The sequence below is a fragment of the Corvus brachyrhynchos genome, unplaced genomic scaffold (assembly GCF_000691975.1).
Source record: "Corvus brachyrhynchos isolate BGI_N302 unplaced genomic scaffold, ASM69197v1 scaffold27, whole genome shotgun sequence".
Taxonomy (NCBI): domain Eukaryota; kingdom Metazoa; phylum Chordata; class Aves; order Passeriformes; family Corvidae; genus Corvus; species Corvus brachyrhynchos.
In genome coordinates, this window is record NW_008239139.1 from 113147 (window position 1) to 134722 (window position 21576).

The 21576-nt window shown below is 37.5% G+C and overlaps 2 protein-coding genes across 5 annotated transcripts in view; one reads left to right on the top strand and one right to left on the bottom strand.

The window, feature by feature from the left end:
- The window catches only part of SYCP3 (synaptonemal complex protein 3), a 9720-nt gene extending 1927 nt beyond the window's left edge, over nucleotides 1–7793 (top strand). The window contains exons 3-10 of one of the 3 annotated variants that reach the window (XM_008638098.2): nucleotides 1–141; nucleotides 1265–1340; nucleotides 2339–2373; nucleotides 4073–4190; nucleotides 5162–5261; nucleotides 6020–6118; nucleotides 7290–7394; nucleotides 7530–7793. In XM_008638098.2, the coding sequence (XP_008636320.1) occupies nucleotides 12–141; nucleotides 1265–1340; nucleotides 2339–2373; nucleotides 4073–4190; nucleotides 5162–5261; nucleotides 6020–6118; nucleotides 7290–7394; nucleotides 7530–7583 (717 nt within the window). In that variant the 5' untranslated portion in view covers nucleotides 1–11 and the 3' untranslated portion in view covers nucleotides 7584–7793. Of the gene's footprint in view, nucleotides 142–1264; nucleotides 1341–2338; nucleotides 2374–4072; nucleotides 4191–5161; nucleotides 5262–6019; nucleotides 7395–7529 lie in introns of those variants that run through there. The other 2 variants (XM_017739986.1, XM_017739984.1) reach the window with 2 other exon arrangements.
- CHPT1 (choline phosphotransferase 1) lies at nucleotides 7445–19797 on the bottom strand. 2 transcript variants are annotated; one of them, XM_017739982.1, is made up of 8 exons: nucleotides 19294–19796; nucleotides 18301–18442; nucleotides 14819–14903; nucleotides 13063–13194; nucleotides 12517–12675; nucleotides 11522–11647; nucleotides 10914–11024; nucleotides 7445–7609 (listed from the first exon to the last, which is right to left on the bottom strand). In XM_017739982.1, exons 1-8 carry the CDS (start codon nucleotides 19505–19507, stop codon nucleotides 7565–7567), a joined length of 1014 nt encoding a protein of 337 aa, XP_017595471.1. In that variant the 5' UTR covers nucleotides 19508–19796; the 3' UTR covers nucleotides 7445–7564. The 2 variants fall into 2 exon arrangements, with proteins under 2 accessions (XP_017595471.1, XP_017595472.1); XM_017739983.1 differs by lacking the exon at nucleotides 10914–11024 and having other exon boundaries at nucleotides 19294–19797.
- Between the last annotated feature and the right edge of the window lie 1779 nt (nucleotides 19798–21576).

Consider the following 21576-nt stretch of genomic DNA (forward strand, 5'->3'; position numbering starts at 1 on the left):
AAGATCTCACCATGGCACCATCGGGAAGAAAGCATGGAGGAAAAGCTGGTAAACCAGCACAGGAAGATCAGACCATACCTGCTTATGATTTTGAGGAGGAAAGAAAGGAACTGAGTGGATCAGAGGAAGATCTTAGAGAAGGTGCTTATATGACTCTTTTAGCACATTTGTAAAATGTGAAGTTTATCACATTTGTGAATATGAATAGATAGGAAGAGAATTCTGAGTCCACCAGGGACTGGGCAAATCATGGTTCGTAATTCCTGAGACCACCAGGCTCCTCCTGTGTAATTCTGATTGGTAAGAGGAGAGAGCCCAATTGAACAGCTCTGCGTGGTGCACTATTATGTCCTGACATTCCAGGTGGAGTCTTCAACAGAGTAGAATTTTATCACATGATTATGTTCCCTTATTTTAATGCCATATCCTTCTGTCACCTGGCAGCACAGAACATTGTGAGACCAGGGCGGGGCACAAGAGCTCTGCCCGCTTGTCTGAAGCATTGAGTCGGGTAAGGTTGTTGGAGTTCTAGCAGGGTTAAGAGTACTTCAGAAAGGATCTGAACCAAAGAAAAGAAGTAGAGAAAGCTGAGGCAAAAAAGAAGATAAATCAGCTGAGGGATTCTTGTTAATTTTGAGGGAATATCATCAAAAAAGCAGACTTGGCTTAAAAATACAGTTCTCAATCATCACATGATAGTTTTTTGTAAAGTCTGGTGTAAGTCCACTTCTGAATTTTTCCATTTCAGCAGTTATCTCTGGGCTTATTTCTCATTAATTTCTCCCCTCCATTCATTTAGACTAAATTCCTCATTAATGAAATCTGACAACCAAGGATTTTTGTTTTCAAAATGATGTTAGTATCTATCTGTGATTTTGATTTTTAAAGGTATGGAATTACAGTACCTATTTTATGGTAAAATTGAGATTGAACTTTACAAATTTTTATCTTATTTTTACTTTCTGATGATTTTTATATTGTGAGCTGGGAGTAATGGTGAAGTAGTGGACAGAGAAAGTAAAACTGTTTGGGACCAGTGTAGAGAATTCAAAGCAATGCCAGCTCAAATCTGGCCTTGCAGAGTAATTCACCACCATCTGTCAACTCCAGACTCAAAGTTACAGGAGCTGCCTGTGTTACTGACAGGAACTGAGCCCCATGAGATATGGTTGGGGAAATGGCATTACAGAAAAGTAATTACACTTTTAATAACTCAACCAACACAAAATGTATTTTTGTAAATATTTCTATAATCCTTCTTAAGGTGACACACCAGTCATGGACAAGCATGGAAAGAAAAGACCTTTGGTGGCTACGCATGTGGGTCCAGATGATGTGGGGTAAGGTTAGATGTTTGGGGGCTTTTTCCAAAATAAGCAGGTCTTAAATAGATACCAACTTCAGTTATTCACTACGCTCATTTTTGCTTTGTTTGGGTTTGGTTTTTTTTTAGTATTTGATTCAAAAATTAAGTGACAGATAATACAGTAGTTGTACGTAAATAAAGAAAACGTAGCATTTTAAAATGGTAATTCTTCAGTTTCTTTGTAGGTACTTTTTAACATGCAGGAAAATTTGATATATTTGTGTGAATCAAAAATTTTGTATCTTTTAAAATATTATTTCTTTTATCCTAAGTTGTTGATAATTTCAATAAATTCAATTTTTTTCCCTCTGATTTTATTGCTTGAAGATATTAGCAATACTTTAAATGATCCAAATATTGCATTAAAAAGAAATTCTTTTCACAGATAAATTCTAAAAAAAAATATTCATGGTCAGTGTAAATGTAATAAAAAAGTATATGCTGAAATAGTTTTCAAGCAGATTATAACTGTTGAGTTGAAGATACTGTTTTTACTGTATTACACACTGCCTTACACACTGGTGTTACCATCTTAAAGATGCTGTAAAAACAACCCTGATATTATTTGCCTTGGATTTTTTTACTGTGTCAGTCATGCTAACTGAGATGAACTTGTTTTCATTTGGTGTTACAAACACCCTTTTTGTTTTCTTTGTTATAGGGAATGATCAATTTTATTTACTGACTGCCCTTACTCAAGACCCTTTAAATGCCTAAGTACCTCTTTACTAGGGAGTAAGCTAATAGATTCTAGCATTAATTAAAAAAAAAAAAAAAAGCAAATTATTCTGAAAAAGAAACCTCTCACAGGAGGAGAAAAGGAGTGTAATTATTTTATCTTATGGCAGTAGCAGTTCTGTCCCTGCTCAAAAGTAATAGGCATGTGAAGAAAATTAGTTTTAAGCATATACAACAAGTCTTACTCTCAAGTCAGAAAATGGGCAAATAAAAATTTGAAACACTATTTTGTAGGGGTGAAGTACAGAATATGTTGGAGAGATTTGGAGGTAAGTACACTTACATTCTAATAAATTAAAAAAGAGTTGCAGAGTTTAAAGTAGTTACTTACCATAAAATAACTTTCAAGACTTACACAAAATGACCAGTTTTTGTAGCATTTTTCAGAATTTCTGAAAAAAGCCAGTTTTCAGAAAAGAAAAAAAAAGTTATATCTAAGGAGAGCAAAGGGAAAGAAGAGGAGGGAATAACTATATAAATGAGTCACAGCTTGTAAGTGTAGATAATTACAAACGAAAAGGGAAAGATGCATGAGCACTTTGGATAATCAATTCCAATCTTAAGAAGAAGTTTAGGAGGTAGTAAATATATTGTAGAGAAAAGGGACAATAGCAGTTTGCTGTTGTTCTCACTCAATTTTTTGTCACACTGACAGAGAGGATACTGGGGCCAGCAAGACTTGAGTGAGAAATAAGGGGTGTGTCAATGTTAACATAAGCAGCAAGAGAACGAATAGTTGTAATTCTAGACAGGCAATTTTGGAGGTAGAGTTTAATTGTGATACAGAATGAGAGAGCAGTCTGTACTTAGTACTTCCAGCAATCTAAAGAGCAGGGAATCAGCAGATAAGAGAATTTCAGCAGTCAGAAGTACTATGAGTTTCTAGAATAGCCAGATAATGAGGCTAAGTAATGCCAGTCATCCAGTGATGAGAGATTTGTGTGTGTCACTTAGCAGGATTTAGTATAGTCATCATCAGATCCTCAGGTGGCTTTACCTAGTTAAATTACCAGCTGAATTCTAGATAGTGACAGGTTAGAGAAAAAACATTTTTAACTTATAAAGAATGTACAATACCCATCACAGAGTAAGCAAACATCAAAAAGAAAGAAGGAAGGGAAACCATTTTAATGCTTCCATGGAAGGAAGGGAAACCATTTTAATGCCAGCATTATGCACTCAGTAGCTGATTAATACTTTCATTGTATGTAATAAAAGAAACCTGTACAGCGTCATTACTTGCATATCAAACTTCAGGTGAAAGAGGAGCTAAAGTAACTCCTTAATCCACAAATTAGGAGTTTTGGCTGTCACAAAATTACATATTTTGTATCACATATTAGAGTGGTATTAGGAATCTGCAATTAGGATAAGAGGAGGATTTCACTGTTAAAGAGTTATGGTTGCTTGTAATTTAAGACACAAAAAAGGAAAGAAAGGAAGGATGGAAGGAGGGAAAATGAATGGATCAGAGAGAGGATGCTGTCTGTACAAAATAGTGGGTTTGGCATTAGCAGGGGTGGATGCCTCAGCAAATCAGAGAGGTTTGACAGATGTTTCCTGAAATCTACAGTGAGAAGGAAGAGAAATTTCTGTATTAACCTTAAGCTGTGACTTGATAAATCTCCAAATGTAAATTGAAGTGAAACGAACACAGTAACTTATATTAACACTTAAAAAGTACTGTCTCTCTGAAGTATAAAAAATAGTTTTTCATTCATTATGTTCAAGTAATTTGCATAATACTCTGAAACAGATGTTGGTTAGGGTGTATGAGGGGCATAAGCAAGTAGCATTCCCACCAGTGCCACCAGCAGACTGAGGGACACTCACCACAGCAGTCCAGATCACACGAGTGTCATTAGAACACACCTCATTTGCTTCTCCAAAATGTAACTCATCAGCATTTTTAATACATGGCACAATGTATCCAGTATGCTTAATTTCTAAATATTCTTTGACTTTCAGCTGACATCAACAAGGCTCTCTTAGCTAAGAGGAAACGATTAGAAATGTATACAAAAGCCTCACTCAAAACCAGTAACCAGAAGATTGAACATGTTTGGAAAACGCAGCAGGAGCAAAGGTGACATTTACTCTTGGTTTTCAAGCCTGTGAACTAGATTCCCTTCTGTCACAGAATGGATAGTTGCTCTGTCCTCTTGCAGTTAAATAGCAAGTACTGCATCTAATGTTAAATATCTGCTCAAGGCCTTTGCTGCCTCCAGTTGTGTTCACTTTGTTAATCTGACAGGAATAATTTAGAACATTCTCTTTTGAACAGAGAAATTTAAGATTTGGAACTCTGACACCAATGTATGTTAAAGAGCTGGCCTTTTATCTTTACGGAAAGTGACCTTTGATGTTATTTTTGTCTTTTAAAACAATGTGGCGGGGGGGGGTTCCACTTTGGACTTTTCTGTTTCTAGGTGAAAACTAAAAAATGTTCAGTAAAACTTTAATACCATTCTGGTTAAGAAAGAAAATAATTTCCACCTTGCTTAACATTCCTCTCGCCTCTTAAGGCATATTTAACTACTACATCCGATACTAGAAGTAGAGCAAACTGAAAAATGAGACAGCTGAAAACTAGAAGTCAGCAATACTTGTAACTGCCTTGGTGTTGTTCTACATTTATATGTATTTGAAACTTGTATGGACAAAATTTTAAGAAATGAGCTAATCAGTTTTGCAATATAAACAGCTTGTGTTAAAGCAAACATCTTTAATTGGGTTAGAAAACCACAGTAAATCTCAGAAAACCTGACACTGTTAGGAAGTGTCTTTTTAACCAGCATTTCTTTTTAACCAGTATTTTATGGGAGTGCTGTCTCTTTATAGATATATTCCACATCCACTCAGTGTGTGTTCAGTTTTTCAAAACATACAGTATTCAAATAGGGTCAGATGTCAAAACAGCCTATTTCTTTATCTATGCCAGCTTTTATTCTATTCCATGCATGTGTTGAACCTTAGCTTTCCCTGTAGCTAAAGATTTATTTATTAAATGCTTTCCCTGTAGCATTTGTCATACTTACAGATAGTATCTGTTTATAGGCAGAAGCTCAATCATGAGTTCTCCCAGCAGTTCCTGACTTTATTTCAGCAATGGGATGTAGATGTGCAAAAAGCAGAAGAGCAGGAAGAAAAACTAGCAGTGAGTTTCCAGCATGGCACAAGTTTCACTGTATTTTCACAAGGAGGGAATATTGTTAAGACATTCAAGAAATATGAAAACACTTTATGTAGTTTAAACATAAATATATGATTGTTGAAGTTTTGGGAAGAGGGGTGCATTTATAAGTTTTATTGCAAGTTTATAAACACTGTTAAGTAATGCCCTAGGCCAGCATATGCCTTGAGAAAAGCCTAGACCATTCAAGGAGAAGAAAGATGTGTGCTGTTTCTGTCCATCCATAGTCTTTGGGTGTGGGAACAAAGGAATAAAAGAAAGTCGTTTTCTTTTAGCACACATTGCTTAAAAGTATGCCTGTATATAATAAATGTAGGAGAATTTGATCACTGAAAGGGGATAGGAGCTACCCAATGGAATGTAATCATGTGATGTTGCTGTGTTTGTACTTCCAACATATTTGCAAGTTTTGCTTTTCCCTAAGTAGCACATTCCTCTGGGATACCCTAAGAAACTGTGGGGGATAGGAATCCTCATGGGATTTTACAGGGATAATTCAGGTTGCAAGAGACCTCAGGAGGTGACTTGGGGCTTAATCCAGTCTTCAGTCTTATTTTCATTAATAAAAGCAAGGGTAACTCTCCAGGCAGAGATCGACATTACAAGGCACAGATTTCCAGTGAAGGCAGAATTTCTGATTCTGAAAAATGACACTGGTGTGCTGTCCAAGCACTCTGGTTAACAACTGATGCAATTATGTTTTTCTTTCGCTTCTGCTTCAGAATATGCTTCGCCAGCAACAAAAAGTTTTTCAACAGGCACGAATAGTTCAAAGTCAGAGACTGAAAACCATTAAGCAACTCTACGAGCAATTCCTAAAGGTAAATCTTTTTCTTGGAAGGCAGCTGATCCTTATCATACCACTTAAGAAAGCTGCATTAATTCAGTGTTTTGTTTGGTATTTCCTTAACAAAGTAACTAACACACTAGACAGCAAGCAAAAAACTTGGTTTGAGTACAACCAAACAAAAATTTTACTTTTTAGTTAAAAGCCTTCCTCACAAGAGAAAATCTTCTGTGCCTTAATCATCTTCAGGACCCTTTTTTGGGCTCTATCCTCTGTATCCGTGTCGCTCTTGTACTGGGGAGTCTGAACTGGACCCAGCACTCCAGGTGTGGCCTCACCAGCTACATGGCCCCCAGCATACAGGGCAGATTCAAGTCCATCAGTTTCTGACAAACCTTAATTTCTGTTCAAGTAATTTCCTAGCTGATTTTGAAATTTCAGTTAGTTATGATAAGCTTGGTGTTTGGTTTGGTTTTTTTCCAAGTCTGGTAGTTGAGAAAAATAAATCTGAAATCGAGAAACTCTTAGTTTAAAATAGTCAGAATATACAGAATCTATTACAGAAGCGTTAATAAATAATAGCAGTTCCAAAATGTCAAAAATGTCTTAATCAAAGAGGAAAAACTGAACAGAAGGTCAAGTATTACTTTGATTTTTCTCCTCAAAGAAGATCAAACAGTAGACGTCAAGCCTTAAATAAGCTTAATACAAATAAAGGAAAATGCTAACTAGACACATGCACAGAGGTAGGTGTAATTTTATGTACAAAAAGGGAAGATAACCAGGGAGTTTTATTTGGCTTATTTGGGGAGAAGTGTGCAAAGAAATGTACTGGGGTTTATACTCCTCACTTCAAGTCCTGCAAGGTTGTCATAATACTGAACCCCTGCCATTCCTGACAGATGTCTGTTCAATCTCCTCTTGTACTACTCTTAATTGAAATGCAGAATAAGTAGCTGAGACCTCACAGAGGCTGACAGGAGAGTTCTATTTTTTTCTCAGGGTACATATTGTTTAAATAGGAATATAGACTGGAGCATGAAGTCCTGTATGATTCCTCTGCCAAGTTTGTGACAAACTCATCAATTATCAGTGATCACTGTAAAAATTAAATTGTAGTATGAATAATGATTGGGTTGTCTGCTTGTTTTAAATTAACCCCTTGACACTGAGGAGTTCTGAATTAATGTTATCCTTAACTTCAGAGCATGGAAGAGCTGGAGAAGAGCAATGAAAATCTTCTGGCTGGTGCCCAAAATGAACTTCGCAAGGAAATGGCTATGTTGCAGAAGAAGATTATGATGGACACTGTAAGTATCAGATCTATGAAGTTAGTTAAATGCAAAAATAGAACATTCTATTAAAAGTCATTTGACATTCATTTAATTCAAAGGAATCATATTGATACAGCATTTGTTCAGCATTATCTCCTTTTCTTGTGACAGCAACAGCAGGAGATGGCAACTGTTCGCAAGTCTCTTCAGTCCATGTTATTCTGATGGCTCAGTGGAGGAGCAACTTGTACCTAAGTAACATGATACAAGTACAGGCATTAGAAGGATGTTGAGATTTGGATGTTAAGATTTAAATGTTTCAAGGTTCTTATTAAACGCTTTCCTGGATTGTTCTAATCTTGTCTGTTAATGTTGTAAGAACATATCTTAGTAAACTTTTATTACTGGGGGGCAGTATGGACCCCAAACCATTCACTGTCTGTCCAATTAATTTTTAACTATTTCATATCCACTTTCAATAGCATTGGACTGTTTAAATTGTTGCACTTTTTCTAGTGCTTAATTCTTCCCCTTGTTACAATTTATGAAATATGCATTACCCAGATTTTGCATCATAACTTGAGGCCTTTAGGTACATTATGCAAATAGAAGCATTTCTAACAAGCTGCAGATTTTCACAGTTTCAACACTTAGTCTGCTGATATATTAGCAGTTATAAAAATTCACAGGGTATGACACAGCTCAGATAGAATTGTTTAATGATGTGTATGATGGTAAATTAAAGTAAGTTTGTTAACTCTTTTGTTAGTCTAGGCATTGTACTATCTTTCTATTAGTAAGGGATTTATAAACTGCTGTAATTTTTCCAGAAAACAGGGTCTTTTTAGTTAAATGATGAGCTTAAGGTATCAGCTCAAGTAACAATAAACAAACATTATGCATTTTGGGGTATATACTTTTTGTAGAACCACTGCTAGAAGAAATCTACCTCATTTATTTAGTACAGGCTATTACAAGCCTTTGAGATGGAATATTACTTTTTGCAATCCCAAATGACTAGCAATTTAGGGAGGCCAGAGTTTTAAGGATAAAGCATTTATCTTTTATGTATCTCGTTACAGTAAGTAAGTATAAATGAAACAACTGGCTTAGTGTGCATGCAGTTTGTTTTTACAGAAAACCATTACATCGGAATGTCCACTTTTACAAATTAAGTAGTTGCCAACATATTTAATGCTTTCATTTAATACAACAGTAGATAAAACAAAATCCAGCCACACGCCCACACACACAAATGTGATGTTTTCATAACAATGTGTTTCAAAACCATATTCTTCTTCTCAGCTTACTAGCATTTTTTAGTTCAGAGTCAAGTCATTTGATGGTGGTTCTCCAGGTTTGGAAGCCAGATTAGTGATGGCTAACTTGCAGAAACTTCAGCTGTTAGCTTGTAACTGATGTTGAACAAGTAACCAGCATGGATTAAACTTGTTCTGCCTCTGCTAGGATTCAGAACAGGAGCAAACATGGAAGTTACACTGCTACAGTGATGCATGAGGTAATACGGGCCTCTTATGGGTAACCAATAACAATGCTGATTTGTAACTACTGAGTCTCAGCCCTCTAAGGACAATTACATGAGGCTATGAAAGAGTTGCTTTCTTATGAAAGACAGGCTCTGCTTTGGATCTTCAATAGGAGCTTATTTGTTAGCATTGCCTCCTGGTTCTGGTTTTATTTGTTAGTACTGAGTCATGGTTCTGTTTTTCCGAGTGATTTCTGCATTAGTTTCCTATCATCCATATACCTCAATCATATCCTTAAAATTACTTCTACCGACTATGCCATGACACAGTTTTGACCATTGTGGAGAGCCCACTCATCTAACTCTAAAGACATTGCCTGTGTCTTTTCATCAGGTGGTTAATTTGCTTACAGTAATTCAGCCAAACTAAAATGGCCATTACCATCTTCTTTTCTATTTGACCATGGCCTGGGTTCAGGCTAAATTCATGTGCAGATGCTGCGTCATTTCCAGCCTCAAGCAGGAATAGTAGAATTCACTCTGAACTGATATTAGTTACTTCGAGTTGTAGTCCTCTGGCAGTAACTGCTACAGTTATCCCTCAAAAAAGTTATTTTATTCTTCTTAGGTAGGAGGGTAGTGGATGCTACTTTATTCCCTCCAGACTAGCAGACAATACACCACTTTAAAAGTCCCTTGAATGCCTCAGAAAGTATTTTTGAATTAATAAGCAGGTACGAAGCTGCAGTGGTAGTATTTTTAACACAAACCATGGCATTCTTTATTGGACAGTTCAGGAAGGACCATGAACTTGGAGCTCAGCAACTGGAAGTAGTAATGCACACTTACATTCAACAGCTTTTTACATAAATCATATTCAAGTAGTACCTCTTTGAAGGAGCTTAAGCTTATAGGGTTTGTGTGCAAGTAATAATTTTTTCATGCAGGTAACAAACTACTTTGATTCAGCTTTTCTCTAATGGCAACAGCCCTGTTGTTAGACATGCTACCCAGTGGGTCTGTTCTTAAAGGAAGAGAGAAGCTGATATTGGGCCTGCATTCCTGGAGAGTTTTACTTTAAGGTTCAGTTTTGTGCTCTTTTGCTTGGATAAAGTACAGTGGGATCAATTGTAAGGTAAATGAACACAGCGATAGCAAAAACACCACAGAGGGAAATACAGAAGGGCGGGCTGCAGTGCTGGAGCTACAGACATTGAAGTTTATCAGTGAACTTTGTCATTTGCTTCCATAGTCTTACAGATACAAGTTAGGGTGCCTAAAGTGAGTCCTCTCCTTACATAGCTACCTGTAGTCTAGAGGATGAAGTGCAATGAGACTAACCTTATTATGACTACAAAACCAGAAACTGGCCTTGAAAGAAAGTACAACCTAAAGTTTTATGTAGTAGCAGTAGGTTATGTACGTAGATACTAGAGAATGCAAGAAGTCTAAAGGCACTCATAGCAGTACTTTGAAGTAGAAGAAAATTTTCCTGAGCTGTACCTCCTTTATCTACTGATCCAACAGCTTGTGCCTTAGAAGTACCAGGAGATTGAGTGATTTTTATCTCATGGCTGCCCTCATTTTACCAGTCTTAACAATGCAGAACTGAATTCATTGGTATGTCTGACAACCACTTCAGAGCAATTCCAACAAAACTTTAGAAATTAATGCTACAAGATTAGACACTTGGGTTAGGGAAATGTGAAATTCCTCTTCAAATTCTAGTTGGTAGCACCTTGGATTGCATTCTACATTCACCAGAAGTACAGAATTAAAGTTACCTAACAGGAAATGGCAACATTTTCAAATGTAGTATTTGTGGTCTGAAACACAGGGAAATACATACTGGTTCAAAAGTATTGATACAACAGCATCTGCAGAACTTTGTATCTACTAATTCTAACATCTGGTAATGTCTCAAATACAGTGAACTTTCTCATAATACTGTTTTCTTCAAAAGCTGTATCTGTCTTGCCAAAAACAGAGAGGCTGCTTCATTCAACATTCCCCTAACTGCTTCTTCTCTTGTCCTTGACCTATTTTAATCAGTCATTATGGTTTTGAACCTGCTCAGGAGCTCGATGAGATGAAATTCTGAAGACATGTATATGAAGATGAGAAGCAATCTGTAGGCACACGCCACTGGCATATCTCAGCATATCAAACAAGGATATGAACTTCAAAAGAACAAAACAGAACAGGTTAAAAAAAATCCTTTTTTTTTTTTTTCAATTGTCCCTACTACAAATATGCTATACTTTAATGAGAATTTATCCAAGTCACAAGTGTAGCAATCATTTTAACACACAGCTACAAAGTGGTCTAGTTTAGAATTACAAACAAAACCGTCACAACACCTCAACATCCTAACAGCACTAAACACTTAAAAGATCTGATAAAAAAAGGTTCATCTGCAGTTCACAGAACAACTTTAAAAAACCCACATGGACTAAAGCATAAATTTACAAATCTCTCCTGAAATTGCTTTCACATCTCTGTTCCAAGGAAAGCAAGCCCATCAGCTCCCAAAAACATGTTTACATGGTACCCTGGCACTCCCTCCACAATGACAGCTGAAATGTGAGCAAGTTAGAAATGGCAGAGCAGAATGACAGGGACAATTCTCAATCTGTTCCTTTAAGTATGGTCAAAACAAAAAGTATAAACCACTTACCAATGCTATCCACAGAACAATATATTCATCAATGAAACTGTTGAAGTATTGGTCCAAAAACAGAAGTCCTGGTCCAATAAATGCAGAGTCCTGAAGACAAATTTCACTTTTTGTCATGTGAGCCACCTATGTTTAAAAAAAAAAAAAAATTAAAAAGTGCATCCCTGCAAGATTGGTGTAACTACCAGCAAACAGGCATCACATCCTTGCCCAGCAATGTTCTCTTGGAAATTGCATTTATACCTGTGCATTTCAGCTATCTGCAGGGGTTCCCCACTCTAGTTTTCCAGCACTGTATTCAAAGGGTAAGACTACGCAAGTATATTACTGAAAACAAATACTATCCACTTGAAATACTGTTTTCAAGTCTAACTTGAAAATTTTGGCTTTCTCTAGCCAAAAGCTAACTAGGAAGCAGACTTTTGCTTAAGTGGCAACACTTGTTCTCACTGTTTAGTGAGAAAGTCCGTAGAATACCTATTTTCTAGTGTTCTAGTGTTTGAGAAATGTCATCCTTGGAGAAAAAAAAAATCATCTAGCTAGATTACTGATGGTAGCAAGTATGTAGTAAGGCAGTTTGGTTTTTTTAATCCATTGAGTATTTATAAAAAAGATAAAGGCAAAAAAGACACGTTTATCTCTTCATTTTAATGATCAAAGCAAATTCTTATTTCAGATAATTAAATCAGAATTTACAGCACTGTTAGTACGGCTTAAGAGACCACAGCTAGGACGTTAAAGACAGACAGTAAGTGCATTTCTAGGAGTAAGCTAAACAAAACTGGAAGTTCTAACCAGTACATTCAACAGCAATTATGTGTTTGCATCAGTGTTACATATAATCTCTCTGTAGGACCCCGAGTCTAGTTCAGTATCTTGATCCCAATAAATATGGTAATACAGTGGCAAAGAAAAATAGGAAAATGGTGCCCCCTGATCCAGTAGGAGTTAAGCCAAGAACCAGTTTAGTTTTAGGAAGTTTAGGATTGACTTACTACCAGCTTCTGTGAAATTTTGGCATTCACAAACCCAAATGTCAAGACATACAGGCAAGAATGTTTTTCAAACAGCTGAGTTGTAGACTTTTTATAAATCATAATGGCCAATGTGATAAGCAGTCCAATGTGCAGGCCTGGTGAAAGAACACTTGTTCCCTAAAATAAAAAGGGACAGAAAATTTGTCTTAAGTTTCAGTCACACAGTAAAGTCCAGATTTTATATATATTGCAAATCCCATTAAACAAAACCGGAGTTATCAAAACCTGGCAAAGTCCAGTAGCATTATCCCACTGCTCTTAGTACCCTTTGCAGTGACCACTAAGCAATTTTGTAAGAAAATTCATTGCCGTTCCTGTGACAGAAGAAATCCAGTAACAGGCAGAGGGAAGGTAGATAATGAAGTCTTTGCTTTAGCCATCTAACACTTTCATGCCTGTCTGCTTAAATGCTTAAACAAATAAAACCCTTATGGACCATCTGAAATGCAATAAATAATGGGCATAAATTATTCAAACCTCATTTTGATTTTTAGAGCAACTTACTGCTATTGTAGATCCATTCTTTCCAACCCCTCCACCAAAGATGACACGGAAGTAATTGAGAAAAGAAAGTGCTGTTCCACACAGGATGCCAATAACTGCAAAGAACTTCAGTTCTAAGCCCAGCAAAGGGACCTTAGCAGAACACAAAAGAAACCAAACCAAAACAAAAAAAAGAAAGAACAAACAATAACAAAACAACAGAAGAATATTAAAAGTTAAGCACACAACACCTTTTTCACCTTTTTTAAGAAGTGATTAAAGAAGCCACTCTTACCTACTAAACAAATGTCTTATTTGAATTGTCACTTTCCTGGGAACAAGCTCAGGACAACAGTGTTTAAAATTTGTTTCCTTACTAAGAACACAGTAAGTATCTTTTGTTATGTTTAAACTCCACTTCAGAGTAGTTAAATTCTGTTCTTGAAATTCAGCTACATCTTACTCTGTTCCTCCTTAATATGTTCTTCAAATATTTTCACTACGTAAGCAAAAACTTGACACAGACTACTGCCATCACCATGGTATGGGAGCAGGAAGAGGGATACTTCCTTCTATTTCTCTGGATGAAACAACACTGAACCACAGGAAACACAAACACCATCGGCCAGCTGTGTGTTTTGGTACGTTATTTGTGTGCTGTATCTTTGCGTATCATGAGACTATCATGAATAGTCTCCAGATACAAATTTTAATTGAACAGTTACCTTTTGGAATCAATTGCAGTTTCAAGGAAACTTCCAAAGGCAGCAGAGGATTAGGAAAAAGAAGTAGTAATAAATTGAAACTGTTGACTATATTTTTGAATATACAATGTTTTGAGATACAGCATAACTACAATAGATTCTAATAGTGAGGGAAAAATTAATCATAATTTAAGTTTAATGCACCTGCTTTATTTTCCAAAATGAAAACAAGCTTTTTGAAAATAGGAAAAAAAAAGCATCTTACAGGCTGGGAAAAGGAAACAAAGTTTAGCTAAACATTCCTTAATTGTTTAGTAAACTTTTGAATTAGTTTTCATTTCTTGGTGGTTTATATTTGGGTTAATTTCTATTGGTTATCAATAGTATGGAAAAGTCTCAGTTCTTTGCACTATGACCAGTCAGAACTATAAATTTCTGCATAAAGACCCTAGAAAGGTTGATGATGTTAGTCTAATATACTTTTGATGCTGTCCACTAGAGTGCATCTTTAAAGATCAGAAGTCAGATATCAAAAAGTTTTGTGAAAGAAAAAAATTCTTTAAATATAAGTATTTACATTTATGTGGCTGTGGCATAATTCTTAAAAATCAGTACATCTGCATCGACACAAATACAGATAACTTAACCAAAACCCCCTGGTTTCATCCCATGATTTCATTAGATTGAAGCACTTCATCCTTAAATTTTCAGATAAATAGTTTAACTGAACAGTAATGTATGTCTTGCAATAAAATATACAAAATTTAGAAAACCAGAACAAAAATTATTTGCTAAAGCTTAAGTATGTGTGGAGTATTGGTGCCAGATCAAAAGTTTGTATGTGGCAGATGGGGTCTTTTTTCCTCTAGGTAGGTACAAATTTGTGCATAGGGAGTCACGCGATCTAAGTAAACTACAACATCAAGATAACCAGCACTCATACAATAGGCTAAAACAACATTACACAACTAGTAGGTGTTGATGGTACTTGTACAGGGCAGCTTCAAATACCACGGAACTGTGGACACTTACAAAAATACTCAACAGGAACTCTGAGCACTTAACACACTCACCTTATAGTCCCATATCGCTGCTCCTCCATAGGCAGATATCAAGAGCAACACTGTTATGGCGATCTGAACTTCAGTTACATCAATTCTATGAAGGGGAAAAAGAAAGAGATTTAGTTAAAGGACTTCTTGCTGTAAGTATAAACTGTGTGTGGAGAGAGCGGGGAATAAAACCCCAGTAACTGTACTTCAAATTATATAAATATATATAGAATATTACTTTCCTTGGCTGAGAAAGCTACTCTATATGGAGGCACACATCTCCAGCTAAGATTTAAAATTAAAGCTATACTCCTTTTCTGGAGCAAGCTACATATAATTTTAATAAGGGGAATATTTAATGAATACATTGTTAACTATTTGAAAATTTTGTACGAATTTACAGACCTGTTGATGTGTAAGAATCAAATCAAAGCTTAAGGCAAGCTCATAGTAAATGCAATCAAGCGTTTCCATTAAAAGCACAGCATATAAAAGCAGAGACTATAAAGAGCAGGCTGGGAAAGAAGGGATTTCTTTAAGCCTTGCATCATGAAAACTTGACAGATACAGCCTGCAAAACAAGGGAGGACTGAGTCAGTGGATAGCTGCGCATTTGCCTTATTTCTGAAGACATGACTGCTATCTTGCTTTCCTCCATAAAAGGTGCTTTGGAAAAGGTGGCCTTGTATGCCTTACAAAGTCCAGACTCTGTATTTCACCTTTTTTTGTTCTCAGACAAGACAGACAACTCTTTATTGTTGTATTTAATTGATGAAACCTCACATGAAACCAAGGCTCAAGAAAAAAAAAAAATCAATACTTTTTAAGCTTTAACATCAATAATTAAAAATAATAACCAAAGAAAGTGCATATCAAAGGTACCTTTTATGGTAACAGAAGTTTTGAGACAGGTACCTTATGTTCATACTAAAGTTACCAGCAAACAGTGAAAATGAAGGTTCCAGATTTCTTTTAGCAGTTGGAATAAATTTGCTGTTTTAAGGTATTACGACCAAAGTCAATGTGTATTGCTACTTACTTAGCACATGACCTGTCTGCACAGGAAACAGTGGATTTTTAAAAGGAGATAGCAATCAACTCCTGGGTAATGGAAAACATTTATCTGAACTTGATAATCTCAGTAACATTACACTCTCTTCTTTCATCAGAAAGATGGTGATAAATCATGCCAAATTTCATCATAGTCTGACTCTTAGAGGATCCAGACTTTAAACTCCAGTTAGATGATAAGCTGACATGCTCATTCCCTCTTAAAACCATGAGAATGGGGAGTCCTTCCTAAGGTGTTGTATTCCCTCAGCTTTATCTGCTGTAGGGCTCATCAGTCTGTCAGGTGAACCAGTCCAGCTTGTCAGTCTAGTGCAGGCTTTTCATCTTCTGCCCATTTGATGAAGCGGCTTGAGTCAAATGACAGTGGAGCTGGGAGTGAGCTCTTCCCTCTCTGCCAGGGATGAAGTGTTACATCCACCCAGCCATTGCTGAACTTGCTCATGCAAAAGCACCCAAGTGCAAGTGTTCAGAGGTTGCACTCTGCACTATTAACACTTGGATTTCTAATCTGCATTGCCATTGTTGCTGCTGGGGGTGGGAGGAGGCTCAAACTTGAAGCTGAATCATGTGCCAAAGTTTAATACTTAATTTTACAGAGGCTCAGACTGTTGGTGGCAACAGAGCCCAAATCAGAGTCCAAAGACTTTACTCAGACACTGCAGTATTCTACAATCTGACAGTGTCACATTATTCAGCTCTCTGATCCTTCCTGCCCATCAGCACTAGGAATCTCTCATTTGTGATTTATTTCTAAAATCTAGTGCTGCTAACTGAGGAACAGCATCAGTAAAAACCTCCATCCATCTTCTTATCTACCATGATATTTAGAGCACTATACTAATGCCTTCTTCAAACCTCTATGCTTAAGAAAAACAAAATTGGGAGCCTTGAAAAAAACTGTGACCTGTTTTCACTGGACAGAAATAAGTTACCTTGGAGAACAGTTGTGTCTATTTAACTTAAAACAGTAACCATGGAACATTAGGCCACTCTGAACTGTTTGTACTATGCACTATCATTATGTTTAAGTAGAAGTCACCAAGTTTTTAACAAAATCTTTATGTAGTAAAGGAGTCCCAGTGACTTCCTGATGTGGGGAAATCATTCTCATGCTTTACGCAAGAATAAAAGGCACAGAAAAGCAGCCATGTCTGCAAAATGCCAGAGCTCATGGTCTAGTCCAGCTCCCTTCAGAGCAGCCTACTGTCATGGACAGAAAGTATCCTATTTCAGCCATCACTGTAAAGCACCTATTTTTGTTTATAGTTTATTAAAAAGATTAGGATGTTCAGGCAGGCAGAAGAATTATAGTTTGTGTGGTAAAATGCATTACCAGCAAATCAAAAAGAGCTCAGAGACAGCCTGCATTTGATGCAGTGTGCAGGGACAGCTGGTCACCAGCCTGTGTGCCTGGGGATGCGCAGATTTGCTAAGGTGCTTCTAACAGGACAGAGCTAAGTAGGACTATGAACAGGTGACTTAGCAAGGGACTGGGATTAGTAGAAAGACAGCCAAAACTTATTTCCAGTTTTGCTGTCACAGAAGTCTCTGACCTTTTCCTCTTCTCAGAAGTAATTATACTAAAGTGAAGCTCATTGCTTAAAAACAGCAAAAGGCCATGGGCAGGCACCACCACAGCTACAGGAGAGTGCAGCAATCCTCACCCTATTAGCAGTTAAATTGAAATTATTATTTTCTACATGAATTTCATGACTTCTCCTCCTATGCTGCAGTGAAACAGATAAAATTTCTATCAAGTCATGAGCAGCACCACAGCAGTCTCTAGAACTGTGACCTAACACAAAACACAAAACCTCAAGGACATCAAAGCCAGTATGAGCCATATTAAACGAAAGGCCCTCATATATATGTGGGGTAATTTTTCAAGCATTGCCAGATGATATGTGGAACTCCTTGAGGACGCAATGGGTGCAGAGAGTTCATTCCAAGGAAGACTGAAGATATCAATGACAGGGAAACCCATTAGCAGGGGAATTTCTCTAAAATGCATGTGGTTTAGAGTTCCCTGAGGCTGAAACTGTTCTGTGGCTGGGAGATTAAAAGGGAGGTACCCAGCTTGCTCTGTCCCTACTCCTACACAGGGCACTTGTCTGCAGTGTAAACAAGACCTCTCTGGCCTGAGCCTGCATGGTGCCTGTATGGGCTCTGACAACAAATCTGCAGACTAAAGTGCCAAATGCATGCAAACAAAGCATATAGAGCTAAAATCAGCTGCTAAAAGAAAAAGTTCTCAGTATTACGCAGGGCTTCAAGTGCTTGTCAGGTAAAACACAAGATTGCTAGATTGGTAGGGAGATGAGAAAGAAGGTGAGAGAAAGAGAAAGCAGGGAGTAAACCAAGAAGAAACTGAAATCAAGGAGCTAGCAGTCTCAGACATTAAGGCATATGTACTTCTAAAGATACCTACTTACTTTCCAAACCTTAGTATGCCTGATACATATGTCTGCCAGTGAGCAGAATAGAACATGAAAAGTCCCACAAAACAACAGAAAAACAACCAGTCAGGATTTGTTCCTAGTCGGATTGCTATGCAGGATCCAAGGACAACAAATACTGAAAAGCAGAAATGAACATGTTAGTCATATAGCCTCTTGGCTTGAAGTTAAGAGAAATTTAAAAAAATAAACTAAAACACAGGACATTTTACATCACTCTAACAACGTAATGCTATGACTGATACTTCACAGAGTAGCTGACCCTCAAGGACAGTCCTGGCAGGAGAGACCAAAACACAGCACTCCTTCCCTGCCAAGACAGGGCCCCGCCCTCTAGCCTACAGTGGGTGTTCTCCCTCCTACCGGCCTTGTCATCTCGTGTTCTTTGCAACACTGACAACTTCAGCTGAAGAGCCAAGCTCAGGGAGACTGACAGCTGCACTTCTCTGGGAACCGAGGCATAAAGAAGCTACCAATTCCCGGGGCAACTGTTTCAGCCATTGAGCTTTACAAAACTACAGGCGCATTGGCACCAACAGCAGCAAAATACGGAAAGTGAAACTGAGCAAGGCTTACTTTTTAAGGACTTACAACTTTTTAAAAACTAGTTCTTCTCAGGAATATAAATTACCCTTCTCCTACGTGCCAGGCTACCCTATTACCAAACTGATACTTTGGCACCTTACTCCTAAAGTGGAGTATGTGAAGATGCACAGTTAAGTAGGAGCAGAATACATCTTACCCAACATTTGACAAAGGAACTTCTGAAATATCCCCCCTGTTACTGGCCAGGGATGCAAAGGTCAGGAGATAGTAAAGTTACTCTAAAAGACCCTGTTCCAAGCAGGAGTTTGGACTAGATGATCTCCAGAGGTCCTTTACAACTTCAACAAATCTGTGACTAATCAGCTCGTCTTGAAAACAGGTAACTTTTATAAACTAGGATGGGTGACAGTAGGTTAAGGCTACCTGTGGAAATAGAGTCGCAACCATGATCAAAGAGTTCTCCTAGAGGAGAACTACTGTTTGTTCTTCTGGCTTGCTTCCCATCAATGGCATCCAGAGACTGGTAGATAAAAAGTCCTATTGCACCCAGGATGTATGCCCAAAAAGGTGCCTGTAAGAGATTCGTAGAAAAGGTCACCAAGTAGTTCCCAATTTCGCAGCTAATAATCTGTTTCATAAAGGATAAAATAATGTTCACCACAAAACTGTACTATACTGTGCTTTTTTTTACTTAATTAATGGACAAACCAAACACTTTGCACTAATTTCTACATGAACTGTAGTAACTACTGTAATGAACTCCTCCAGATACACCAGTGGAACACAGGTCCTTCTAATTATTTAAACAAAAGCAATCCCAGAACTTTAGCCCCTCTTCTGCATCAACTGATTTACTTTTCTACCTTAAACCCACAGTATTTCTATAATTATTTGCATTCTTTGTGCTGAAAAATGTTATAAAAATAAAAATCATCTTTAAAAAAGGAAGTAGTAGCAAGGCACTTATTAAGCTCTCAGCAGTTTGAGAGGTGCTTGAATGATTTGCTCAGATTTACAACATAAAAACCCATTAAGTATTTTACTAAAGGCTTCAGCCTTTAGGGAAAAATATTTTTTCCAACACACAAAATTGACTACCGAGGCATTTGGGACAGGACTTAAAAAATTAAGAAATTCATTAAATATGAAGAAGAAACTATCTACTTAATACACACCATCAGTTTCAAACCAAGCTGTTACACTAACACCACTCTTAGCTTCAAGGGAACTGTTCTGCAGACATTCCTTTCAAAAGCACTGTTTTCATATGCACAGTCCTTATGGCTTTGTCTAGGAATTAGGTTTTGTTAAAAATTATTTAAAACACCTTTGGAACAAAGCACAGGCAACATTTTTGCCTCATGTACTTTCCAGAGGTACCTTTAGTATTTAGAAGCACTGTTCACGAAAACAGAGTCAAAATCAGGTAAAAATGCTGGAAATACAACTTGCAGGTTAAACAAGGGAACAGCCAGACAGCCACAGAGCTGAATCCTTTCCCACTCCCCACTCAGGGACAGCTGCTCTGGCGCTGCTACATTTCTGCAACTCCCCTCCTGCGACACGAATTGATCAACATGTGTACATGTATTTCCTAAGCCCAGTAAAGGCTATTAAGCAGATTTAGCCACCAGATCAGATCTCAGTGTGCTGAGATTTGTCCACACTCAATTAAACGCAGTGTCGCTGCTGGGGAAGAAGGGAAAATGGCAGTCATCTGTCCATTCAAAGGCAGCAGTAAGAATGCAGCCGAGGCGAGCTGCTCCTCCAGACATTCTGATGTCTTGTCATCATTGTTCCGAGCTAGAAAGTTACACTTCCAGTTAGACTGGTCACAAAACACACAAAGAAGCAACATGCTTAAGGAAGGTCCAGTTCTGAATAGCATTTTTGCTGTTATTTAAGAATTCCTCACATATTCCAGTCTAGCTGATACACTGCTATCAAAGTCAAATAGTTGGCTGCTTCACCCAGCTTTGAAGGAAAAGACAAAGAATCAGGAACTCCAGCTTTAGGTGCAAGGTCTGGATTTGTATGCACATGAAAATCTAGAAAACTTAAAACATTCTTCAAAACTGGCAAAGCTGTCTTCTGCCTTAATCCAAGGAAACCAAGAAAAATTGTTATCACAGATCATGTAGGAAGTCTTAAACAGGGAAAAGAGGATGAAGAGATATTCCAATGGACATTTAATATACTGGTATTTGATAATTCCTGCAAAGATCACACTATAGAAATTTAGGTCAAGTGAAGACAGCAATACATGTTTGATGTTTACTGATGGAATTAGTTGAGTTACTTAGCTGCCTTCTCCCATTTAGTGTCTAGTTACACAAAGGAATCTTGTCTTGGGGCATGGGGTTAAAGCAGGGAGGGAATTTTTAGCCATCTTTTGAAAAAGTTTCACTCCTCTAATGAAGGGGAAAGGATAAAGCTTGTGGAGAACAGGAGATGACTGTGGCTACCCCAGGACTGTGGATCACCAAAAGCTCCATGGAGGCACAGAGAACTCAAGGGTCTCTCCTGGCATAAGGTCTCACTTGGTCCCACATTGTGCAGAGGGGCTGCAGCTACCTCCTCTTTCTCTCCACCTTTCAAAAACAGAGGGCTGTCAGTCATTGCTTGGGTACTTCAGAATGTAAAAGCACAGTTAGGACATTGTTGAAGCTAAGATAATTTTAGTTGTGATACAATCCACACACTAAA